This window comes from Equus asinus, chromosome 1 (genome assembly GCF_041296235.1).
Source record: "Equus asinus isolate D_3611 breed Donkey chromosome 1, EquAss-T2T_v2, whole genome shotgun sequence".
Taxonomy (NCBI): Eukaryota; Metazoa; Chordata; class Mammalia; order Perissodactyla; family Equidae; genus Equus; species Equus asinus.
The window spans coordinates 201,670,280-201,692,045 of NC_091790.1; the positions used below are offsets into that span (position 1 = coordinate 201,670,280).

General features: G+C 49.0%; 2 protein-coding genes and 1 long non-coding RNA gene across 9 annotated transcripts in view; 2 read left to right on the top strand and 1 right to left on the bottom strand.

Annotated features, from left to right (window-relative positions):
* Positions 1-3,822, top strand: part of LOC106824298 (SCO-spondin) — a 54,953-nt gene extending 51,131 nt beyond the window's left edge. For 2 of the 5 annotated variants that reach the window (XM_070515568.1, XM_070515578.1), the window contains exons 98-104: positions 8-54; positions 900-1,117; positions 1,413-1,508; positions 1,661-1,721; positions 2,003-2,133; positions 2,915-3,065; positions 3,664-3,818. In XM_070515568.1, the coding sequence (XP_070371669.1) occupies positions 8-54; positions 900-1,117; positions 1,413-1,508; positions 1,661-1,721; positions 2,003-2,133; positions 2,915-3,065; positions 3,664-3,686 (727 nt within the window). In that variant the 3' untranslated portion in view covers positions 3,687-3,818. Of the gene's footprint in view, positions 1-7; positions 55-899; positions 1,118-1,412; positions 1,509-1,660; positions 1,722-2,002; positions 2,134-2,914; positions 3,066-3,663 lie in introns of those variants that run through there. The other 3 variants (XR_011505178.1, XR_011505177.1, XR_011505179.1) reach the window with 3 other exon arrangements.
* A 400-nt stretch (positions 3,823-4,222) lies between these two features.
* Positions 4,223-10,032, bottom strand: LOC139045891 (uncharacterized). Its single transcript, XR_011505227.1, has 3 exons — positions 8,855-10,032; positions 7,445-7,554; positions 4,223-5,390 (listed from the first exon to the last, which is right to left on the bottom strand). It is a non-coding gene; the product is annotated as an uncharacterized lncRNA (long non-coding RNA).
* A 1,379-nt stretch (positions 10,033-11,411) lies between these two features.
* Positions 11,412-21,766, top strand: part of ZNF862 (zinc finger protein 862) — a 34,181-nt gene continuing 23,826 nt past the window's right edge. Inside the window, exons 1-4 of one of the 3 annotated variants that reach the window (XM_014830515.3) lie at positions 11,412-11,682; positions 17,640-17,751; positions 19,352-19,456; positions 20,972-21,669. In XM_014830515.3, the coding sequence (XP_014686001.1) occupies positions 11,659-11,682; positions 17,640-17,751; positions 19,352-19,456; positions 20,972-21,669 (939 nt within the window). In that variant the 5' untranslated portion in view covers positions 11,412-11,658. The remainder of the gene's footprint in view (positions 11,683-17,639; positions 17,752-19,351; positions 19,457-20,971; positions 21,670-21,766) is intronic. The other 2 variants (XM_044751149.2, XM_014830516.3) reach the window with 2 other exon arrangements.

Genomic DNA, 21,766 nt, shown 5'->3' on the forward strand with positions numbered 1-21,766 from the left:
TTCCCAGTGTCTGCCAAGGTGGAGCCTTCAACTGCTCCCTCACTGACTGTCAGGGTGAGATGTGGGCCATACAGGCCCCTGCTGGTCCCTCTACAGCCAAGGCTGGGCTGGCCCTGATGAGGGGAGAGGGCCCTGCCCACCCTAGGCATGGCTGCCTCCTTCAGGAAGCCCCTCCCCCATCTGTCCACACTGCCCCGCATCCCCAGGCTCCCTGCCCAGTGCTCCCTGGTCCACCAGGCATGGTCCACCCTGGGTGGCTGGGGCACTTGTCAGGCACACTGTGGGCACTGAGCCAGGGCTGTGAGTGAGGCAGGCAGTGGAGGGTTCTTTCCCTGCAGATGAGGAAACTGAGGTTATAGGGCGAGCTGAAACGGCACCCTTGCCTGGCAGTCTACAGGCCGTGCTGTCTGCCCTGTGCTGTCACCGCTGTCTGATCAAGATCGACAGCCCTTTGCTAAGGGCCCACATGTGCCCAGCTCTGCCACACTGGGCTCTGTGTGGATTCAGAGACACACTGGGCTAGAGAGCCCCGGGCATCCCCGGCCTCACCTGCCAGAACAGGTAGAGACAGGAGACAGTCCCTGGCTCACTAACAGGCAAGCTGCACCCACAAGGTGTGAAATCAGTGCTGGGAATGGAGAAGTTGGGGTGGACAGGACTGGTCAGGGGAGGCTTCCTGGAGGAGGCGAGAACTGAGCTGGGCCCTGCTAGTATTTGGAAGGGTGGGTAAGAGCAGGGAGGTGTGTTTGGAGACTTAGATGGCTAGAGGCTGCTGGAGCCAGGTGGGCAGTGCATGGGGAGGGAGGAGGGACTTGGGGGTGCCCAGCGTGGGAGGGGGGAGAATTGAGGCTGGACCCAGGGCTGACCCATGTGGTGGGGTGGGTGGTCTTCCCTGGTAGACTGCCCCCCTGGGGAAGTGTGGCAGCAGGTGGCCCCTGGGGAGCTGGGACCCTGCGAGCGGACATGCTGGGAACCGAACGCCACTGAGTCTCAGAGCAACTGCAGTGCGGGGCAGGCCCCAGGCTGCGTGTGCCAGCCTGGGCACTTCCGCAGCCAGGCGGGACCCTGCGTGCCTGCAGACCGCTGCGAGTGCTGGCGCCACGGGCATCCCCACCCAGTGAGTCACTGCAGCCCCTCTGTGGCCCTGAGCCCTTCTCGACCCCAGCCTCCCATCCACTGGCTCCTCCCCTGCTCTGCGGCTCGCAGCAAGGGGCAGCTCCACTGTCGGCCTGTCACACTGGGACAGTCTCTGAGCCCCCATGGCCCACCTGCCCCTAGAAACTCTTGTTGCCGACTCCTGTCTCAGGCCACTGCGCTGACCAGGCCCCAGACTGGGTTCAGGAATGGGGTAGTGTTACAGAAGGGTTGGCATGTGCTGAGATGGAGAGAAGGCTCTCCTCCTCTCTCTCCAGCCTGGATCCGAATGGCCGGAGGACTGTGAGAGCTGCCGCTGCCTCGGTGGGAGGAGTGTCTGCACTCAGCAGTGCCCCCCCCTCACCTGTGCCCAGGTACCCGCCTGCTGCCCTGCTGCCCTCTCAGACTGGCTCCCCCAGCTCCTTCCTGGGTCCCTCCCCAGAGGCTGGTCTTAGGGCCTGGGGCAGGCAGTGCCGGCGCAGTGGGGCCATCCTCCTGAGTGGACTGGGGGCCGGTCCCTCTGCAGGGCGAGGTGACCGTGCAGGAGCCAGGGAGCTGCTGTCCCACTTGCCGCCAGGAGACCCTGGGTAAGTGGGGAACCTGGGGCACCTCCTGACACGCCTCTCCCTGCTCTAGGCCCTTTTCCCAAACCACCCCCATGCCTGCCCTGGCAGGCCCCCCTTCCGCAATGCTGCCCACCATGGGGATTGGCAGAGTGAAGACCTCCAGTGCTGATCACACCAGCCCTGACATGCTCCCCTCAGCTCCAAGCCCTGTCCCTCTGTTCCCCACACACAGAGTCCCCTCATCACAGCCTCTCTCTCTGCCCTGCCCCCACCTCCTGTCACTCACCTGCCCCTCCCCACAGAAGAGCAGTCAGCCTCCTGCCGGCACCTCACCGAGCTTCGCAACCTCACCAAGGGCCCCTGCTACCTGGACCAGGTGGAAGTAAGCTACTGCAGTGGGCACTGCCCATCCAGCACCAACGTCATGCCTGAGGTGAGCCAGCCCGGGGAGTCAGGTCGGCCCGGGTCATCTATTCCTGGAAGACAAGGGTGCTTTCCTACCTGGTCCTCCACCCTTGGCCACTCTCCTGCTCCCTGGGGTGCCCCCTGCGTCTCCGGGGAATGCCTTCCCAGTGACTTTTGGACTGTTTAAAACATACAGGGAGGAAAGGAGGGGAGGTAAGAGATTTTTTCCTGGGGAGGAAAAATGAGTGATCGTGGGAAAGAAATCAGAGGGAGATTTTTTTTTACTGAAAGATTTTGTAGTTTTTAAACTCAGTATTGTGTGACTGTATTACCTATTTCAAAATAAACTTAGAATAGAATTATGTGTAAAATTAAACATTGGGACTTATACAGTTACTATTCAATCATAGAGCAGGAGCTCCCTTTGCACTTAGGGTCAGAACTGTGCGGTTTAGGGCCTCATTATGCAGTTTAGAAACTGTTAGTCTGTCTCTCCAGCTAGACTGTAAGCGCCTAGGGGTAGGGGCTGTGTCTGTCCCTCTGCTGGTGGGTGCAGTGATGGGCACGGGGAAAGCACTCCCATAACCTGCAGGCTGTGGACGCTCAGACGGGTCGGGGCTGGAGAGAAGGAGCTGGGCTTCCTGGAGAATGGGGCTTGGTGGTGACACATCCCTCCCCTGCCTGGCTGCCCAGCTCGGCGGGAGATCTGGGATCTGGCCCTCCTTCTGCCCCAGTCCCTCTTGGATGGCAAAGGCCAAGAAAGGGAAGAAGTTTGTCCCCTCCCCAGCTCGGTCACCCCTCTCACCTAGGAGCCATATCTGCAGAGCCAGTGCGACTGCTGTAGCTACCGCCTGGACCCCGAGAGCCCCGTGCGGATCCTGAACCTGCGCTGTCCTGGCGGCCACACAGAGCCAGTAGTGCTGCCCGTCATCCACAGCTGTCAGTGCAGCACCTGCCAGGGTGGGTCTGGGTGGGGCTCCCGGTGGGGGCGGGGCGAGGTCTCCGCAGAGGCGGGGGCGGGGCGGGGCATCCCATTGACAGCCAGGACCCCGTTACCCAACGCTCAGCCCCTGGCCTGGTTCTTCCTCCTGGAATCCGACCGATCTCCTCCAGTCCACTTCCGAGCCTTCTTGCTCATTTCTTCTCCAATCGCATGTAAGCTTGGGGGTTTGGGTCAGTCACACCTGGTTCAGATCCCAGCTCCTCTCCGTCCTTGCTGAGCCCCCATGACCTCATTTCACAACCGGGCTGACAATCTGCACCGGCTTGTTGGGAGGACTTGGTGCGAGTGAGCGTGTGAAGTGCCCGGCAGCTGCCTCGTTCCTGTTAAGTACCTAGTGTGTGCTAACCCGAGGGCTCACTGCCTGCAGGTGAGAGAGAGACAGGTGGAAGGGTGCCGACACCACCTGGGTGGAGCACAGGGCAGGAGCTCACCTTTGCTCTGGGCTTCTTCCTGCGGCTCTTCCTCCCTCTTCTGCTGGTTTCTCCAGCCTCGTCCCTTCCTGGCCCCACCACTCTGCCTTTTGTGCTAGCCATCTCCTCTTCACTTGTCCTCCAGGAGGTGATTTCTCAAAGCGCTGAGGGCTCTACAGGATGAGATCGCTGCCGCCCCTCACGTGATCACCGGGCCCAGCAGCGCTGACCCCCTCCTCCCTTGCCCACCTGTCCCCTCCCTGCCCTGGCACAAGCATATCCCAAATAAAGTGACATTGGCAGGAAGCCCGTGTGTGGAGTCTGCATCTTGGGCCCAGAGGGGAAAGGGAGGAAGGGCGGGTCTGAGTGCTGGCCTGGACCTCGGTCTGTCCCCTGGGGACCTCGGTGAATGGTCATGGCTGGTAAACAGGGCAAGTCACTTCCCGTGCCTGAGCCTTGGTGTCCTCATCTGTAGCGGGTTGAATATGAAGTCTGAAGGTCTATGGTGTTAGACATCTCCAGCGTCGCAGGTCATACCCCTCACCTGTCTGATTTCAGCTGCAGTGTGGTGGCAATTCCAGGCAAGCTCCAGCTCCGCTCATGCTGACATCCACCCCTCCTCCTCCTTTTAAAAGTTTTATTGAGGCATAATTTACATAACTATGAAATTCACCCATTTTAAGTTTACACTTCAGTGACTTTTATAGAAATACACAAAGTTGCACAAACATCATGACAATCCAGTTTTAGAACATTTCCATCATTTCATGCCCATTTGCAATCAATCCTTCCCCCCTCCAGCCCCAGGCAACCAATAAATGGCTTTCTGCCTCAATGGATTTGCCTTTTCTGGACATTTCACGTAAATGTCTGGCTTCTTTTGATTAGCGTGATGATTCTGAGTTCATCCATAGCACAACATGTATCAGCAGCTGTTCCTTTGTTGCTGAATAGTAATCCATGTGTGGATATACCACATTTTACCTATCCACCCACCAGTTGATGGACATTTGAGTAGTTTCATTTTTTGTCTATTATGAATAAAGCTGCTATGAATATTCCTATACAAGTCTCTGGGCATGTTTTCATTTCTTGTGGGTATGTACCTAGGAGTGGAATTGCTGAGTCATATGGTGAGCTTATGTTTGACTTTTTAAGAAACTTCCAAACTGTTTTCCAAAGTGGCTGCCTCATTTTACATTCCCAGCAGCAGTGTATGAGGCTTCTAGTTTCTCCACATCCTCGTCAACACCTGTTGTTATCTTTTTGATTTTTTGACAGCCAATCAGTGGGTGGGAAGTGGTATTTCATTGCAGTGTTGATTTGCATTTCCCTAATGATGAGTGATGCAGAACACTTTATTTTCATGTGCTACTTGCCATCCTATATCTTCTTTTCAAGCTTCTTTTGCTTTCTGCCCAGGGCTTTTCCGACACACAGAGAGTCCACTTGGTCTTCACACAGGCACAGCTAGAAGTGCAAGAGTGAGGATGAGATGTAGTAAATGCCTCTGGCGGTTGCCCTCAGCTACTGGGGATGGAGCTACAGATGGATGCTCCAGCCACCATTGTTTGGGGGCATGCTGTGTAATTCTCAGAAGTGGAATGAAGCCCCCAGCGCCACAGCAGTGATCTCTAAAATGTACCCTTCTATCAGTTTTTCCTCTTCCCTGCTTCACCCTCCCAAGTCCCCAGGTCTGCTCTCTGGGGTCACTTTCAGGATGAAGTCCTTGTCTCCAGCTCTGTTTCCAGGATGTGGTGGAGAGAGGGAGCCAGGCTGGATGCTTCTGCTCCAGTGCCCAATGAGTCTATGTATTACATCCTGCTCCCTCATATTTCTCGGACTGTCTCCACAAATGAGAGTCCCATCCAGCTAGAGTTATTGGCAAAGGGGAGAGGGCCAAAGGGAGAGAGAAAAAGGAAGAAGGATCTTTAGTTAATAAAGTGGGACATAGGAAGGGGAACTCTTTCATGAGCAATGAGAACTTGAATTGTCTGAGGGGAGGCCCTAAGTGGGGGCCCTGTTGTGCCAATTCGGTGGGATTCCTGAAAGGGGGTGCCAATGAGCATATTCAATTTCTACATGTTTCCTAGAAAACGTTCCTTCCTGCAAAGCGTTTCTGTTTCATTCTTCGACTTCACTTTCCTGCCCTTCCAGCTGTCACAGGTTTGCCCACAACACTCCTATGCTTCTTCCTTGTTCTCCTCCAGGATCTGGGTCCTTCTGTTTTCTGAGTCTATCAGCCCCTGCCTAGTTCTTCTGTCTTGACTAGTGTAGATGAGCGTCTTCAGTTACTTCCCACCTTATATCCTTCTCCCATCCTCTAGAAAATCTAAGTCCTAGTTCAATACTAAAATCTATCTTATCTCTCCTATCCCTGAGGGTAATGTGTTGAAAGAGCATCGCCCCCAGGGAGTTCAGTGGCATGTCCCCCAGTAGGCCAGCGGCAATGCCAGTGATGAGCCTGGGAGGTGTCTGGGTGTACCAGAGATCAGCTGTGGCAAAAACGGTGACAGATCCCTAACAGGAGACAACAGAGACCAATGGGCATGGGCAGCCCAATCAAAGCAGCACCTCTGTGGTTGTTTCGGTTAGCTATTGCTATGTAACAAATTAGGACAAACTTAAAGCAACCCCCTGTTGTTATCTCACAGTTTTCTGTTTAGGGTCTCTCAAGGCCAAAATCAAGATTTTGTCCAGATGGGGCTTTTATTTGGGGGCTCTTGGTGAGAATCCATTTCCAAACGTATTCAGGTTGCTGGCTCAATTTGGTTCGTTGCAGTTGTAGCACTGAGGTCCCCATCACCTTGCTGGCTGTCAGCTCTCTGCTTTTTAAGGTTGTATTCCTTCCCTTCCATTGTCAAGCACATCAATTCCCCCTCATGCCTCAAATATTTTTTATTTCTTTTCTGTCCAAAGACAGAAGAAATTCTGCTTTTTAAAGGGCTCATGTGATTACATTAGGCCCACCCAGATATTCAGGATAATCTCCCTATTTTAAGGTCAGTTGTGCCATATGATGTAACACAATCATGGGAGTGGTATCTCCTCATACCCACAGGTCCCAGGAATTAGGGTGGACATCTTTGGATGCAGGGGAGCATTTTAGAAATCCTTGCTCCCACAGTAGGCCTGCATGGCTAGTCAGTGTCTCAGTCTGGCTTCAAAGGTCAGGCCGTAGTCCCTACTCTCCTACCAGGTGGCAACAGGCAGCCAGCGATAATTATTGATTCTTGATCACATATATCCCTCTACGGGGAAGGACTGTCAGGAATATTTGAGAAGGAAAATGTATAAAAGGAATGACATTCCTGATAGTGAAGCAGCCATTATAATTTGATTATCCGCATGATTTCTGTCCTCTCACACAGGTTACACTCTTTATGCCCTTGTGTATTCAGCCGAAGACTAGAACATCAACCCGGATGTCACTTAGATCCTTAAAATCACCATGTTCTAAACTGCTCTCCACTCATCCTCTTCCCACAACTCCACTCCTCCCCCCAGTGTCTCTACTTGTGCAATCCCTGTTTTATCCACCCCCAAAGTCCTATCCCACTCCGTGGAGTCAAGGAGGGCAGCTGGCCAGAAGCCACACTGCTGAGCTAAGTATTTGGGACAGCGATTGAAAGGAGAGGCCCACTGTCTTCCAAGAGACTAGCTCCTCATGTTCCATGTCCCTGTCTACTTCACTGGTCTTCAGAATGGTCCCTCAACATCACATCTCATTCGCATCCTGCTTGTAAATCCCCCCATTCTGAGCCAGTCCCCCACACCTCCTTTCCCTCCACTCCCCCGACTATGCCCTCTGAAACTCCTGCTTTGTCATCAGTAGACTCGGCTCTTTTGTTAACACTTCCAAAAATTTCTTCCACCATCATGTAATTACGAAGCTAGGTTATCTATTCCCTGAAGTCCCCACTCACCGGGAAGCTGATATTTCTCCCACGTCCCACCTCAGGGCCAGGAAGAAAGATCCTTGTCTTCTGTGATGCTCATGTTTATGGTTTCCGCTGGCCAGTTCTCCCTCTACCTCCTGCAAAGAGACCTCTTCTTGTGTAGCTTGTGCCACCCAGCTTCACCACCCTCTCTGCTCCTGACTTCCACTGGTCACTTTCCATCATCCAGAGAAGACTTCAGCTCACGGGTCATATTCCTTTCCATGAACTTTCAGCATCTTCAGTGTCCATATGGAGAATCCATTCAAGACTCTGTTCTTATATTCTCACCCCCTCACTGACAATGATCTTCTCCCTCATTTCCACCTTGAGAATCTACTCCCACAATTCGACAATTTTTAAACACTTTCAAATATTTACTTAGCAATCATGACTTCCTATCATTCCAGCTTGCTTGCTATAGACTCCACTGCGATCATTTATTCTGTTTTTGTAGCCTCATGTTCATTGAGCCCACCAGGTTCTCACTTTTCATCAGCCCCCTCCTATCTCCCCTCAGGATTCAGCTTAGATTCATGGCCTTCATGGTGATTCTCATCACCAACTGCACACTAGAATCATCTAAAAACCAATGCCCAGGCCCCATCCTGGACCCAAGAAGTCAAGTTCTTTAAAAGGTCCATGGGTAATCCTAATGTGCAGCTAGATAGAATTGAGAGTCAACTCTCTCTCATTATGGTCCTCCAACGCAAACACTATTAATCCCCCTGCTTCTCTGCCCCCTCCTTCATACCCGTCCGGCAGTACTCCAGCCCAAACATCTGCCCAAGATTCTGCTTCTGGACAGAATTTTGCAGACTGGCTATTTTTACCTTAAGTGTGTGATCACAAGCCTCAAATTGGCCTTTAATTCAACTTGGCCATCCTACTTACTGCTTCCCCATAAACCCCATTTCCCATTCTCTGAGATGGCTATCCACACCTTCTCCTCTTCTCCCCACTTCATTTTCATGAGATGACCTTGTCTCATAGAGACGTCATCAGATGGCCATTCCCTCGGTAAATCTACAAACTCCATCTACTCCATCGTCTCCTTCTTCCCTCCTGGTATCATCTAGAAGTGTCCGCACTCCTGGAAAGGCCCTCTATACTCTGGTCCTAGCCCCTACTGCCCTCTCAAGGACTTGGGTCCTGGCTTCATTCCACCTTTGCAGAATCTGCAGTTCCCTTCCCATCAACACAGAAACATGGCCTTCTGTCTCACAGCTTAGCCCCTTGCCTGACCACACATTTTCCTCTAGATTCTGCCCATTTTTCTGCACCTTTTCACAGAAAAACTTGTCAAAAGAACATCTATCTTAGCTGTCTCAATTATTTCACCTCCAATTTTTTTACTCAAAAACGAGAATTTGTTATAAGAATACAGGGATAACTCACGGGTGGAACTATAGCTCTCCAAGGTAGTGATACAGCTGGGCCCCGGAGCCGGCGGTTGGAAGGCCATCTGGAGTCCTCTCTCTGTCTTCTCCTCTTTTCACATGCGTCTTTCTCACAAATGCAGACTCACCTACCAAGGAGTGAATCTGGCAGAAGGTAGCTGGTCAAAGCATACAAGGCTGTTGACTGAATTGTGTGCTCCTAAATCCATATGTTCAGGCCTTAAACCCCAATGTGACTGTATTTGGAAATAGGGTCTTTAAGGAGGTAACTAAGGTTAAATGATGTCATAAGGGTGTAGCCCTGATAGGATTAGTGTCCCTATAAGAAGAGACACCCCCCCCCGCACCCCAAGTGCACACAAGAAGAGGTCGTGAAGGCACACAGTGAGTTGGTGTCTGTCTATAAGCCAGGAAGAGAGATCTCGCCAGAAACCAACCATGCGGGCACTCTGATCTGGGACTTCTAGCCTGCAAAACAGTAAGGAAGTGATCGTCTCTATTTAAGCCATACAGGCTATGGTACATTGTTGTGGCAGCCTGAGCTGCCTAATACAAGGTCAAATATTAAGAAGGATTGAATCTTCCTCACATTTCTAAAGAAGGTTTTCTTATTGGCCCTACTGAGTTTAGTTCTATTCAACCCTGGCTAGGAAAGCAGGGTCATACAAGGAAAAACGGTTATTTGGGACCTACCCAAGGGTGATAATCAAATATTTACCAATCGTTATGGCAATATGTATTAATAAAACTTTAAAAATATAAACTATATTTCTTCTTATTTAAAATTTTGCATTGTGACTTAAAACACACATACATAAAAATGCATAAAAAATAAATGCACAGTTTAATGAATAATTGTAAAACAAGCATCTGGGTCACCACCGTCTAAGTCTAGAAACAGAACACTGTTCTCATGCCAGAAACTTCTGTGTCCCTTCCCAAACGCACCTGCCTCCCTCTCCCCTAAAGTTCATTTTATTGCAAACTTTATAATAATCACTTCTTTACTTTCTGTAGTTTTACTTCTATGCATACATAGTGGGGAGAGGGCCACAAAAGAGCTTTCTAGAGTGCTGGAAATTTTCTATATCTGATCTGGGTGGTGATTACATGGTACACATGTAAAAATACATTGAGTCTTACTGGTACTATTATTATTATACATATTACATCTATATATACTACAAACTAAATTGTTATAATTATTACTTTATATAATTTTATATCTCTTAAAGAAGATAAGAGAAGAAAGGGGAGCAAGGATATTTTTATAGTGTGGTCTTCTCTTTTCTAGTCTTTTCTCCCTTAAATTCACCCTCTACTCTGCAATACGACTGATCCAACCAAAGTGCAAATTTTCTTATACCGTTCACCAACTTAAAATGCATTTCAAATTCCTTAATGTAGCACACTCTCCCTTCCACATCCAGCCCCTGTGTATCTCCCCAGCGTCATTTCCCATAACTTCCTATCTTACACACTGTCCCTGCACCATTTGCTTGTCTCTCTGGCTTTGCTCACGCTCTTTCTTATGCCCAGTTGTCTGTCTGAGCTGGCTTGGGCTGCCACAACAAAATAGACCAGGTGGCTTAAATAACAAAAATCCATTTTCTCACAGTTCTGGAGGTTGTAAGTTTGAGATCAAGGAGCCAGCACGGTCAGGTTCTGATAAGGACTCTCTTCCTGGCCTACAGACAGCTGCCTTCTCACTATTTCCTCACATGGCAGAGAGAGTAAGCTCTCCAGCGTCTTTTCTTATACGGGCACTAATCCTATCATGAAAGCCGCACCCTCCTGTCCTCATCTAAAGCTAATGACTTCCCAAAGGCCCCACATCTAAATACCATCACAGTGGGGTTAGGGCTTCAACATACGAATTTTTTTTAGTGTGAGGGGGTACTATTCCGTCCATAGCACCTCCTTTACTTGGCTAGTTCCTACCTCTTGTTTTAATTCCGCTCAGGCACCACTTCCTCAGGAAATCCTTGACTAACCACCCCATATCTTCCCATCACTGCACTCTAAAGTGACAGCATGCTTTATTACGGTCTTCTGCTCACCTCTTTCATTGCACTTGTCTCTTTGTTTTGTAATTATCTGTTTCCCCAATAGACTATGAGTTCATTGACGGCAAGGGTTTTGTTACATTCAACTGTGTTACATTCCCAAACCTTGCACAGTGCCTGGCACATAGTAGGCAACCAATGACGCTTTTTGAAGGAATGTAAGAAAAGTATTACCCTCCTTGATTAAATAAAGTCTGGAACCTTCAAGGTTAACACTGGCCCTAAAAATGCGAGGGAACAAACGCAAGAACGGAGGGATCTCATAGCCTAATTAGAGTGCTTTGCCCTATTGCAGGGTCTGGGAGAGCGTCGAAGGGACTTTACCTAAGAACTATCACCCAGGAGGGTGGCGGGAAGGGCAGAGAGAGCTGCTCGGCGTCCAATCAGGACCCAGCATTCCGGGAGCCAATAGCAGCTTTGAGAGCCGCCTACTGAGGCCGGACTACGCTTCCCGTGATGCCCCGCTGCCTCGTGCTAGGCAGCTGTCGTAAAGCGGCTCGCTCGGCACGACGATAGTCCCAGCTGCGCGCTTCTCCCGGCTCCGCCAGCGCTCCCGCCCCCACGACCTGGGAGATCCAGTTCCCCGCCGCGTTACCTCCCCGCCGGGGCGGTCTCCCCTTCAGGGGCTCCCGTCACCAAGGTGGTCGCGGCTGCGGCTTCCTCGGGCCTGGCCGCGGGGGGAGGGGGCGGCCTGGAGGCAGTGGCTGGGTCAGCACGGGGCACCGAAAGCGGGGCCATGGAGCCCAGGGAGTCGGGGAAGGTAGGCCTGGAAGGGCCCTGGGGCCGCCCACCCCCTTCCCGTAGATCCCTCATCTGGGCTCCGGCGAGGCGGGCGGTACGGGCGGAGTCCCCGCAGATGAGCCAGCCTTGCAGGGAAGGACTCGCCCGCTCGCCCGCCGCCTCTTCCTCTGCGCTTGGGCAGCAGCCTCTGGGCGGGGGCGCAGGGAGGAGCGGACGCCTGGCTCCGAGTGCCGCGCAGCCTCCCGGCTCCGCTCCGTCTCCGGCTTGGCCAGCCGCCCTCCGCCAAGTGACAACTCGGTTGATGCAGGGGTGGGTGACCCCGCTCAGTGTAGTGATGCGAAAGTGCTCCCTGTTTTCCCACACCACCGTTGGCGTTTTTTGAAGAGGCCCAACTTGTTTTAAGCGTTTCAGGCTGAATAAGACCCCAGTGGGAACCAAGGGGTAGGGATCAGCATCACCGAGAGGAAGGGTGAGGGCTTGGTCCTACCTACATCCCGCTTCTTAAGACAGGGTTAAGAAGAAAAGCAAAAGGCATCTGACATATTTCTTGCCGACTTCTGTTTCCAGCTTATCTGCTTCATGGAGTATCTGAGCATTGCTTAGAAGCGTGTTTCATAAACTTGCCTCAGGCTTTGAGTAGCAGGCTGTGAGTTGGAAGAAAAGGTGGGAAAAGCTACTTGAAGGTAGAGTTAAGTGGGTTTGACAGGATTGCTGGAGCACCAAGGCAGTGTCAGCAAAGACCAGCGTGCTTGTAAGGCGCTTGACTTGGAGACAGTGACAGCCTGTTAGACCTAAGGTCTTTCTGCATGTTCTTTGCCACCCGTTCTTGAGGACTTTTTCTTCTTGGGCACACAGGAAATTACCTCATCAGAGGTTTTGGAGTGCTGACTGAGTCCCTCCTTTAAAATTTTTGTTGTTGTTCATTTAATAAACATCTGTGAGCTGTCATTCACTTTGAACCAGAGGCTAGAAGTACAAAGATAAATGTGAAATGACCACTTTCTTCGCTTAGCTCTCTTGCAGTTTTCACTTCAAAGACTTGGATAAGCCTGGAAAGGTTGTCCCACAGACACAAGAAAGGATGATGAGATTAATTTGATGCTGTAGTTTTTCCTGGAAAGACTGGGAAGGACTCTGAATTACAAAAGAAGTTACTCCTTGCTTAAGCATCTCTTCTGTACTGCCCCCCGCCCCAAGCTACAGTGATGCATTTTCCAGATGAAACAACCTACTAAGGAAACAGTCCAAGACAATAAAGTTCAACAGAACCTAACTAAAGAAAGACTGAAAGTCAGCTGTGTGCCCGCCGCATGTTAAGCACTGTAGGGGATGCCAAAAAAGTAAAGGAAGTGGTCCTTACCCTCAGGTAATATCCACATTAGTTTAGATTGAAGCTGAGTTTGGATGAGGGGGAGCAAAATGTGAGGAAGAAGGGTGATAAACAATTGGCATTGAAAATTGGAGTTAGTGATTTGAGGTTGATTTCAAGCAATTCTGTTGAGTTATAGGTTTTCTGAGTCTTTAATGGGAGAAGAGAGAAATACAGACATTTTGAGAGGTGGAGGAGAAATTTGATGTCTTTCAGGCCGGAGCACTAATTGAAAGCCCTGGGGGCTGGGAATTTCACTCCTGATTTTACTGTTATTTGCAGGGTGCCTCAAAAAGGTGCTCACCCTTCTCAAGTGCATCATTTTTCTTACCTGGGAAATGAGAACGTTATCCAAAGATGAAATAAAGTGATTGCAAAACAAACTGGCAGTGTAAGATGTATTGCAAATGAATGACAATAACTAAGGCCTGGGTGGAATGGCTCTTCTCTTCTACGGCTCTATTCTGAATCTCAGTTTTGGCTCAAAGCTGGAGACTGGGGGTCCACTTGAGACAGTGGCATGGTCTGTTATTAGAATCTTCCTTTTGGTGCTATTTTGTGATATTTATTAACTAAAAGCAATCTTGGCCCGTTGGACTGCGTGTGGGGTATCTTGCCTGTCATTGGCAGAAGGATGGATAGAGATCAAAGACTTTTCCCCATCACCCTATCTCATCCTGTTTTATTTTCTTTCCAGCTCTTATCACTCTACAGAAGTCTCACATTTATCTCTTTGTTTACATGTTTGTTGACGTTGCTTTCTGCTGTATCCCCAGCTGAACAGTGGAGCAGCCCCTGGCATTTGCTAGGTTCTCAGTATTTTTTGAATGAATAACTCATAAAGTAGCGTCACTGCAGGAGCACTTTTGCTGCAAGGCGTGGGTGCTGGGAAGAGGACTGCAGTCTGGCCCTGGTGTGCCCTCTGGGAGTCTGTTGGTGCTGCCAAAAGAGGGCTGATGCGAAGTTATTTGTGCATGTATTTATTGCCTCAGTGATTCTGGTTCCTGGCCCCCTCTGTCTTTCCCATAGAAGGATAACTTCCTTCTCATTTATCTCTGGACACAATTCTGTTATTGCATTTGTATCATAGTTGTCTGTCCCCTCCAGATAGATTTTAATCTCCTTCACAATAGAGATGGTGTTTTTCATATTTTAGGGTCACGATGCACCAAGCACATAGAAATATAGTAATAAATAAGTTAAATGAAAAAAATTAAGTGCCTAGGAAGTACTTTCTGTATAACCTGGTGGTGGGGAGCTGGGAGGTGATGGTGAAGGGGGTTATAAAATAAGCCATAGGCTTCCTAAGTACCAGGCTCCACGAGGGATGAAAGCCTTCCTTGCTCAGGGGAAGGAGAAAGTCATGGGCCACATGGTTAGGTGGTTAGGCCCTCATGAAAGGGATGGAGTGTGACTAGGAACTTCGTGGCTGGGTAGACTTCGTTGGTGGGAGGAAATGGGCAGAGTTTGGAATCTAGAGATTGGATGTGTAGAGGCAGGAAAAGCGCAAGATACAACCAGTCATTAGAATTACACTAATCTGCCTGTAGTAGAGATTCCAGGTGTGGCAATAAGTGGAGCTAAGGTTAGGAAGGTGGGTTAGATTCAGGCTGAGGAGACTTTGTGGTGGGCTGAGAAGTCAGAGCTCTACCCTGTAGAAAGTGGGAATCTTTGCTTTATATGTAGATTAGGAATTCCTCTTATTCAAGTCAAGCAGATTTGTGTTTTCTTTATACTGCAGTCAACTGGAATCAGAATACTCTTGCCATGATACTGGTTAAAAGGGAGGTACCAGGTGTCAGGGGAATTACTCTTGTTGGGAAGACACTTCTTTATTATCCAAACATTCTGTCCTGGCCACTCTCTTCATCCTTGGGGAGCTACAGTGATGGGGCCATTGGCTCTAATTATGCCCACCTGTTCCCTCTAGGGGGAAGCATGAGTGGGTGCGAATAGGGAGCCCTGCTTTCCCTGGTCACAAATTTTTTAACCTGCCCCAGTCGGAACAGCTTGCCCTCTTGTCCTGGTGTACGGTCATCTTGCTGGTTCTGGCTTCAGCGCAATCTTGAGGGTTCTCCCTCCCCGCACCCACGTTGGCTCTCCCTAGGCCATGTCTTGTGTACCCTTTCCTGTCTGACTGCCTTCTTTTAGCAGGGCCCATCCTCCTATAAGTCTTTGGAAATATAATTGCATTTTGCTTTGGAAGACACTGAGAGCAAATAGTTATTTAAAACATACACATTTGGCAGTACAATTCCATTTTTGTTTTTAAAACTTCTTTCTTACACATTCATAGACAAAAGACTGGAAGGTTACATACCAAATGTTAGTAGTAATTCTTTTTCAATAAGGGATTGTAGATGATCTTAAAACATATTTTCTGCTTATTGTCTAAATTTTCTGCAGTGAATATGTATTGACTCAAAAGAAAAATACTCAAATTATTTTTTATTTATTTATTTATTTAAAGATTGGCACCTGGGCTAACAACTGTTGCCAACCTTTCTTTTTTTTTTTTCTGCTTTATCTCCCCAAACCCCCCCTGTACACAGTTGTATATCTTAGTTGCAGGTCCTTCTAGTTGTGGGATTTAAATTATCTTTTAAATAGACAATTCAGTAGCAATCGATAAGAATTATCTGTGTTGTTTTTCTCGAGACACTTCACTGTTGAAGTTAAAATAGATATTTCATGTGTTTGAAATTTGAGTATAAAGTTACAAGGCAATTTTAAACAAACAAACTAGAACTTGTTATAAATTGAAATGAGTGTGTCCCCTTTAGAGTTGTCATTTTGGAAGGACTTATACTTAGCTCCAAGGATGCTATTTTCCCAAAATGTTATTTTTCTTTGCAGGTCAGGAATTTCTTTTTTCTTGGTAATTTTTATTTATTTATTTGATTCGGTCATAAAGGTTTGTGGTGTGAAATTAAATAGGACAAACAACAAGGAGTTTTCTGACTATTTTCTTTTCTGATTATTTCTTTTATAACTTTTTTTGTGGCTATTAATGATAGTTGTTGTTGTTTGTTTTTTTTTTTGGTGAGGAAGATTGTCCCTGTGCTAACATCTGTGCCGATCTTCCTCTATTTTCTATGTGGGGCACCACCACAGCACAGCTTGATGAGTGGTGCTAGGTCTGCACCCAGGATCCGAACCTGCGAACCCCAGGCCGCCAAAGCGGAGTGCAAACTTAACCGCTGCTCCCCCAGGCTGGCCCCAGTTTTTTTTTTTTTTAAATCTTCTCGCTGCTTCCCCTGCATTTCCTTAGTCCACCCCCCATCTGTTTTGGTTTCTTTCAGCCCTGGTAGAGCTCAGATGTCTGGTAGGCCAGTTGTTTGCTAACACTTAACAGAGGAAAGCCAACCTTCTAACTGGAAGCTCTGAGCACGTGGAAAGGAGGGCTTGTCAACTCGGAGACTCGTGTAGGAGACTCTGGGCAGGCATTTGTGGGGGAACAGCTTTCTCCAATTCCTCAATTATTTCAGCCTCTCTGTCTTCACTCCCAGGCTAGAGGTTTGCCGTGCTGTCAGGTCCCGAGCATTTTGAAGATTTAGTGGTACAAATTGGGTTGTTTCTCAGTTTGCCCACTGCGGGATGGGGATTCTGTTTTCTTGGATCTGAGGAAGATTGGCCCTGAGCTAACATCTGTTGTCAATCTTCCTCTTTTTGCTTGAAGAAGATTGTCCCTGAGCTAACGTCTGCACCAGTGTTCCTCTAGTTTGTATGTGGGATGCCACCACAGTGTGGCTTGATGAGCAGTGCATACGTCCATGCCCAGGATTCGAACCGGCGAACCCCAGGCTGCCAAAACGGAGCATGTGAACTTCACTATGCCACCAAGCCAGCCCCTCAGTTGTTACTTTTTTATCTTTTCAACTTTTCAACTTCTAAAATTGTATTACTGTTGTCCCCTCATTGTTCCCCATTCTAGGGGGTGTTTTGTTTTGGAGTTTTGGGGGGAGGAGAATGTCTTTTAAATTCACAAGGAGGAAGAAAAATTCAGTGTACTTGTTCAATCTGCCATCTTAATCCAGAATTCCCCAAAACATTTTCCGAAACCGCTCATGCCTTTTTTGGTGGAACATAGCCACTTTTCAAGCCCCAGGGGATGTAGTTCTCAGCTCTAAAGCTTTGCCTGTCTTGATCATCAACTTCACTTGCAGACATAGTTCTGAATGACTTTCGACTATTTCTAAAAATCAGATACATCTTCCTAAGTGAAGATTTACCATGTTCAAGATTTTGCAAAAGAATGTGCCATAAGTTGTTGCCGAGGCACTGGGTGAGAAGGAATGGGTCCTGTGGGAAGCCAGGTGAAGAGCATGCCAGGAAAGGGTTATGAAATTCTTGAGTCAGCCTTCTGTATGACCGTTGTTTCAGTGTGTGGCCCTTCCTAGAAGAGCGAGTCTCATTCCCACTGTGACTTGTACCCAAGTGGCGAGAAGCATAAGTGTAGGTCTTGTATGTAGATTGACAATGCCCCAACCCCCGCAGATCTGATACTCTCCCAGAGTAGGGCTGCCCTCAGGTGGTCGTGAACACAGGTGTGAAAGACTAATCCCAGGAAGAAGTTGGTGCTTAGCTGGTGTCATTTTTCCTTTCAGGCTCCTGTGACATTCGATGACATCACAGTGTACTTGCTTCAAGAGGAATGGATGCTGCTGAGTCAGCAACAGACGGAAATCTGTGGTTCTGACAAGCTGGTGGCGCCACTGGGTATGGGTTCCTGTGCACTTCCTCCAGCCCTGAATCTGGATCAGCATTCCCAACCGTACCCAGACCATGACATACATGAGACTTTTCTGGAATCCCACCATGTTTTCCAGGCATCTTTGCACTGTTCATCTGTTCATCTTGTATCTAACTTCACTGCACATGGGTTCACACACCACCCTTTCTCTTCTACCTTAAAGTGGCCAAGAGCAGTGGGGAAATTGGGCATGTCTAGGCTAGACCTCAATGCCTCAGGATACCCCAAGGTGCCAGGTGGAAAGCCCCGCCTGTGGTCTGTGGAGCTGCAAGGTGGATTCTGTTTCAGTGCCCATAGGACACTGGAGGTAGTGAGCGGAGGGAGGAGGAGCATCAGATCGGGAGTGCGGAAATCTGGTCTCAGCCCCTCTCCACCACGTGATGCTCCTTTGCCTTAGCCACACCCTTTAGCCTTTTTAAGCTTTGGTCTCCTTCATAGGGTTGTTGTAGAGGTTTAATGAGATAAAACAGCTTAAAACTCAGTGTCCGTGTAGGTGTTTTTCATCTTTTCTATTTTCATTTGTTTTTTTGTGAGGAAGATTCTCCCAGGGTTAACATCGGCTGCCAATCTTCCCTTTTTTGTATGTGAGCTGCTGTGACAGCATGCCCACTGACAGAGAAGTGGTGTAGGTCTGTGCCTGGGAACCAAACCTGGGCTGCTGCAGCAGAGCCGGCCAAACTTAACCACTAGGCCGCCGGGGTGGGCCCTTTTCTATTTCTGAATGTCCTTTCTCTGCTTCTATGGGTAGACCTCTGTACCATGGACAGAGGTGATTGTGTTTCAACATATGTGTACTGTTTTCTGATTTCAATTTGGTGACCATCTGCCCTGCCTTTCATTTCTCCTTTCGTCTTGGCCCTCGTCTAAGGGTTATGGGAGCCACGGTCTCAACTCCCTGTGGTTGGAGGGATTGTGGCTGGGTTGGGTCTTCTTTCCCTGCCTGCTAAAAACGGTTTGAAACAAACTGCTGGTTCTTTTAAACCAGAAGTAGCAGCTTGTGGGCCAGATTTGGCCCACACCTTTTTGTTGTTTTGCTGTCATCATTTTGTTTGGCTTCCTTGAAATATTTAAATAAGTTGTCAATATTTAACCGCTGGGAGTTTTCACATGCAAATATGATTTCTGGCTTCTCTTGAAAAGTGAGACAGCCTGGCGGGGCTGAGCCCGTGTTCCACATGGCAGCCGCTCCTGGCGTGGCACAGCGGCTGTCCCCACGCACAGGTGTGAGTCCTCCAGGTGCCCCAGCCTCCGCCCCCGGTTGGTTTCTTCAGTTGTATTACTGGTCTGGCCCCTCTCAGCATTTGAGTTTGTGAGTCTGTTCTGAACCAATAGTCTTCATACCTACAAGCCTCACTTGTGCCCCTCATTGCTGTCACTTCGTCCCCCATTCTTTTAGGGGCCTCACAGGTGTCTGAGTTTCTAAATCACGTATTAAACCATTGAGATTCCTACTTGCCTTCCTGACCATTTATCTTACAATGCTGAGAGCATGTCACAGACAGACCCTCCTTAATGTAGTGACCTGGATCCAGGACCTCATAGTGCCTTTCTCTGTTCCTGACTCAGGACCAACTGTTGCCAACCCAGAGCTGTTTTGTAAGTTTGAGCGAGGGCCAGAGCCATGGCTAGGCAATGTCCAGGGCCAGAGGGATCTCCTGAGCTACCAGCCAGGTGAGTGTGGGCCCACCCAGGAGGAGGGGCCTTAGCTGGAGAGGGGGCAGGAGGCTGGGCACGAGGACTCCTGTCTCATCCTCTGCTTCTCCCTGTTCTCTACCAGCTGACACACAAACGCTCTTCTCCCGCTGTCACCTGATCTAAAATATACACACCTCCCCCGTCATCATTCTCCAACCTCTCATCTTCCTCTATTTCATTTCTACCCGAGAGTATATTATTGTTTATAATTATGTATTCTGAGTTCCAGGAAGGCATGGCTTTGTCTTAGTCATTGCTGTGTTCCCAGTGCCAAGAACAATGCCTGGCACGTGGTAGTTGCACGGTAGATAATCATTGAGTGAATGGATGAAAGAATGAGGGAGTGTCTGCTGTGTTCTGGGGATTTATCTTTGCTTTGATAAGCCTGGCCTGTTTGGGGACGGGCTTGGCTAGAGCCAGGCCAAATGGCATCTTGTCGTTGTGTAAGATGACTGAGTTAACCCAGCCCCTACTGTGGAAGAAGCGGTGGGTGGGAACAAGCTCCTATGTGAATCGCATCATGGAAGTTTGCCCTCCCTGGTGGTCTATCTCAGATGGACCACAAGGAGCCCTGGACTTCATAGCTACTAATTCATTTTGTTTTGTTTTCCCATGCTGGGCTCTTAATTTTGAGCCTACTGGCTCTTTATTAGCGGCTTTGTGCTCCTGGGGTTGGCTTCAGTTTTGTCGACTGATCTGTTGGCAGGGAGCAGATACTATTGAGTCCTTGGCCATTGGGCATCTGACCTTATGTCGATGCATAAGAAATGGCTCTAGAGGAGTTAGAGTCGTCTGAGCTGCATTTCAACTACGGAGTGAATAAAGAAACTTCTAGTTTAGCTTGAAGAAGAAAAATCTTAGTTTGTGAGAGTTTCACCTCTTTGAAGGGCTGTGGTGTGAGAGAGGACTTAGGCTTGTGTTTCTCTTGAGGGCTGCAGTGGCACCCCTGGGTGGAAGTTGTGCAAAGATGGATTGCAGCTTAAGGAGAGCTCTCTGGGGACTTGGGAGGTAGGTCGCTGTCTTGCCCCAAATGTACATGAAGGAAGTGCAGAGGCCCCAAAGAAGGGGATTCCTGCTGAGTATGGAGTCGCAGTATTTGGCTTTAATTATCTTTTTTAACCCTGTATTCTATTAGTTCAGTGTTCTTATCCATAAATAAGTTCTTATCCATAAATAAATCTGAAAGATTGTGCCGCTATCTTAGGTTGCAGAGGTCAAATTGCAAAGATCTTTTGGCCTACTGTACCTGTCCTTTAAATTTGAAAAAAAGGAAAAAGATTTGTTTAAAGCTCATTTGATTTTCTTCTGGGTTAGGTGGGGTGGACCTGGGGAGTTGGGGGGACTGAAAGAAGCGAATTCGAGTAGAGGCTGTGTCGTGTGTGTGTGTGTGGTTGCCAGTTTTCATATTTGATATATCTGAGAGCCTCCAGGAGTTGCGGTGGCTCTAACTGTAGGATTTCAGACAAGTCCGTTTGTCTCTTTTCTCTAAAGGAAAAAACGAGATGGGCTACATGGAAAAAATGGATGTGCCAGGTCCAGCCAGAGAAGCTGGGCTATACCTGCCACCTCAGAAGAGAGCGTGTCTTTCCCACTTCACTGCAGAGAATGGCAACATCGAGGTCGGCTGTGCCGGAAAGAGCAAGAAACCCTTGAAACCCCGGTCTATCCAGAAGTCGTGGTTCGTGCAGTTCCCGTGGTTGGTGGTGAATGAGGAGCAGACAGCTCTCTTCTGCTCTGCTTGCCGAGAATACCCATCTGTGAGGGACAAACGGTCAAGATTAATAGAAGGTTATACAGGGCCGTTCAAAGTGGAGACTCTCAAATACCACGCCAAGAGCAAAGCTCATATGTTCTGCGTCAATGCCTTGGCTGCACGGGACCCCATCTGGGCAGCCCGTTTCCAGAGCATCCGAAATGCATCCGGAGATGTCTTGGCCAGCCCGGAGCACCTCTTCACTGCGGATTATCCCATGTTGTACCCACCAGGGCCTCTGGGAGCCTACGATAATGTGGCCCAGCTCCTGCCCAACTCAAGAGCTGAACTGGAGGACCCTGGGGGGAATGGAGCAATTCCTGCCTTGTATCTAGACTGCATTTCCGATTTGAGGCAAAAAGACGTCACTGATGCCATCCACAGCTCTTCAAACTGTCACATTTTGTTTAATGACTCTGCTGAACCCTGCGGCCAGGTAAAATGTTTGTAATGATGTCTGTGTCTCACGGGGAGGGATTCCGTACTGAGAACAACATGTGTTGCACGACGATGATGAGAAAGTCAGAATAGCG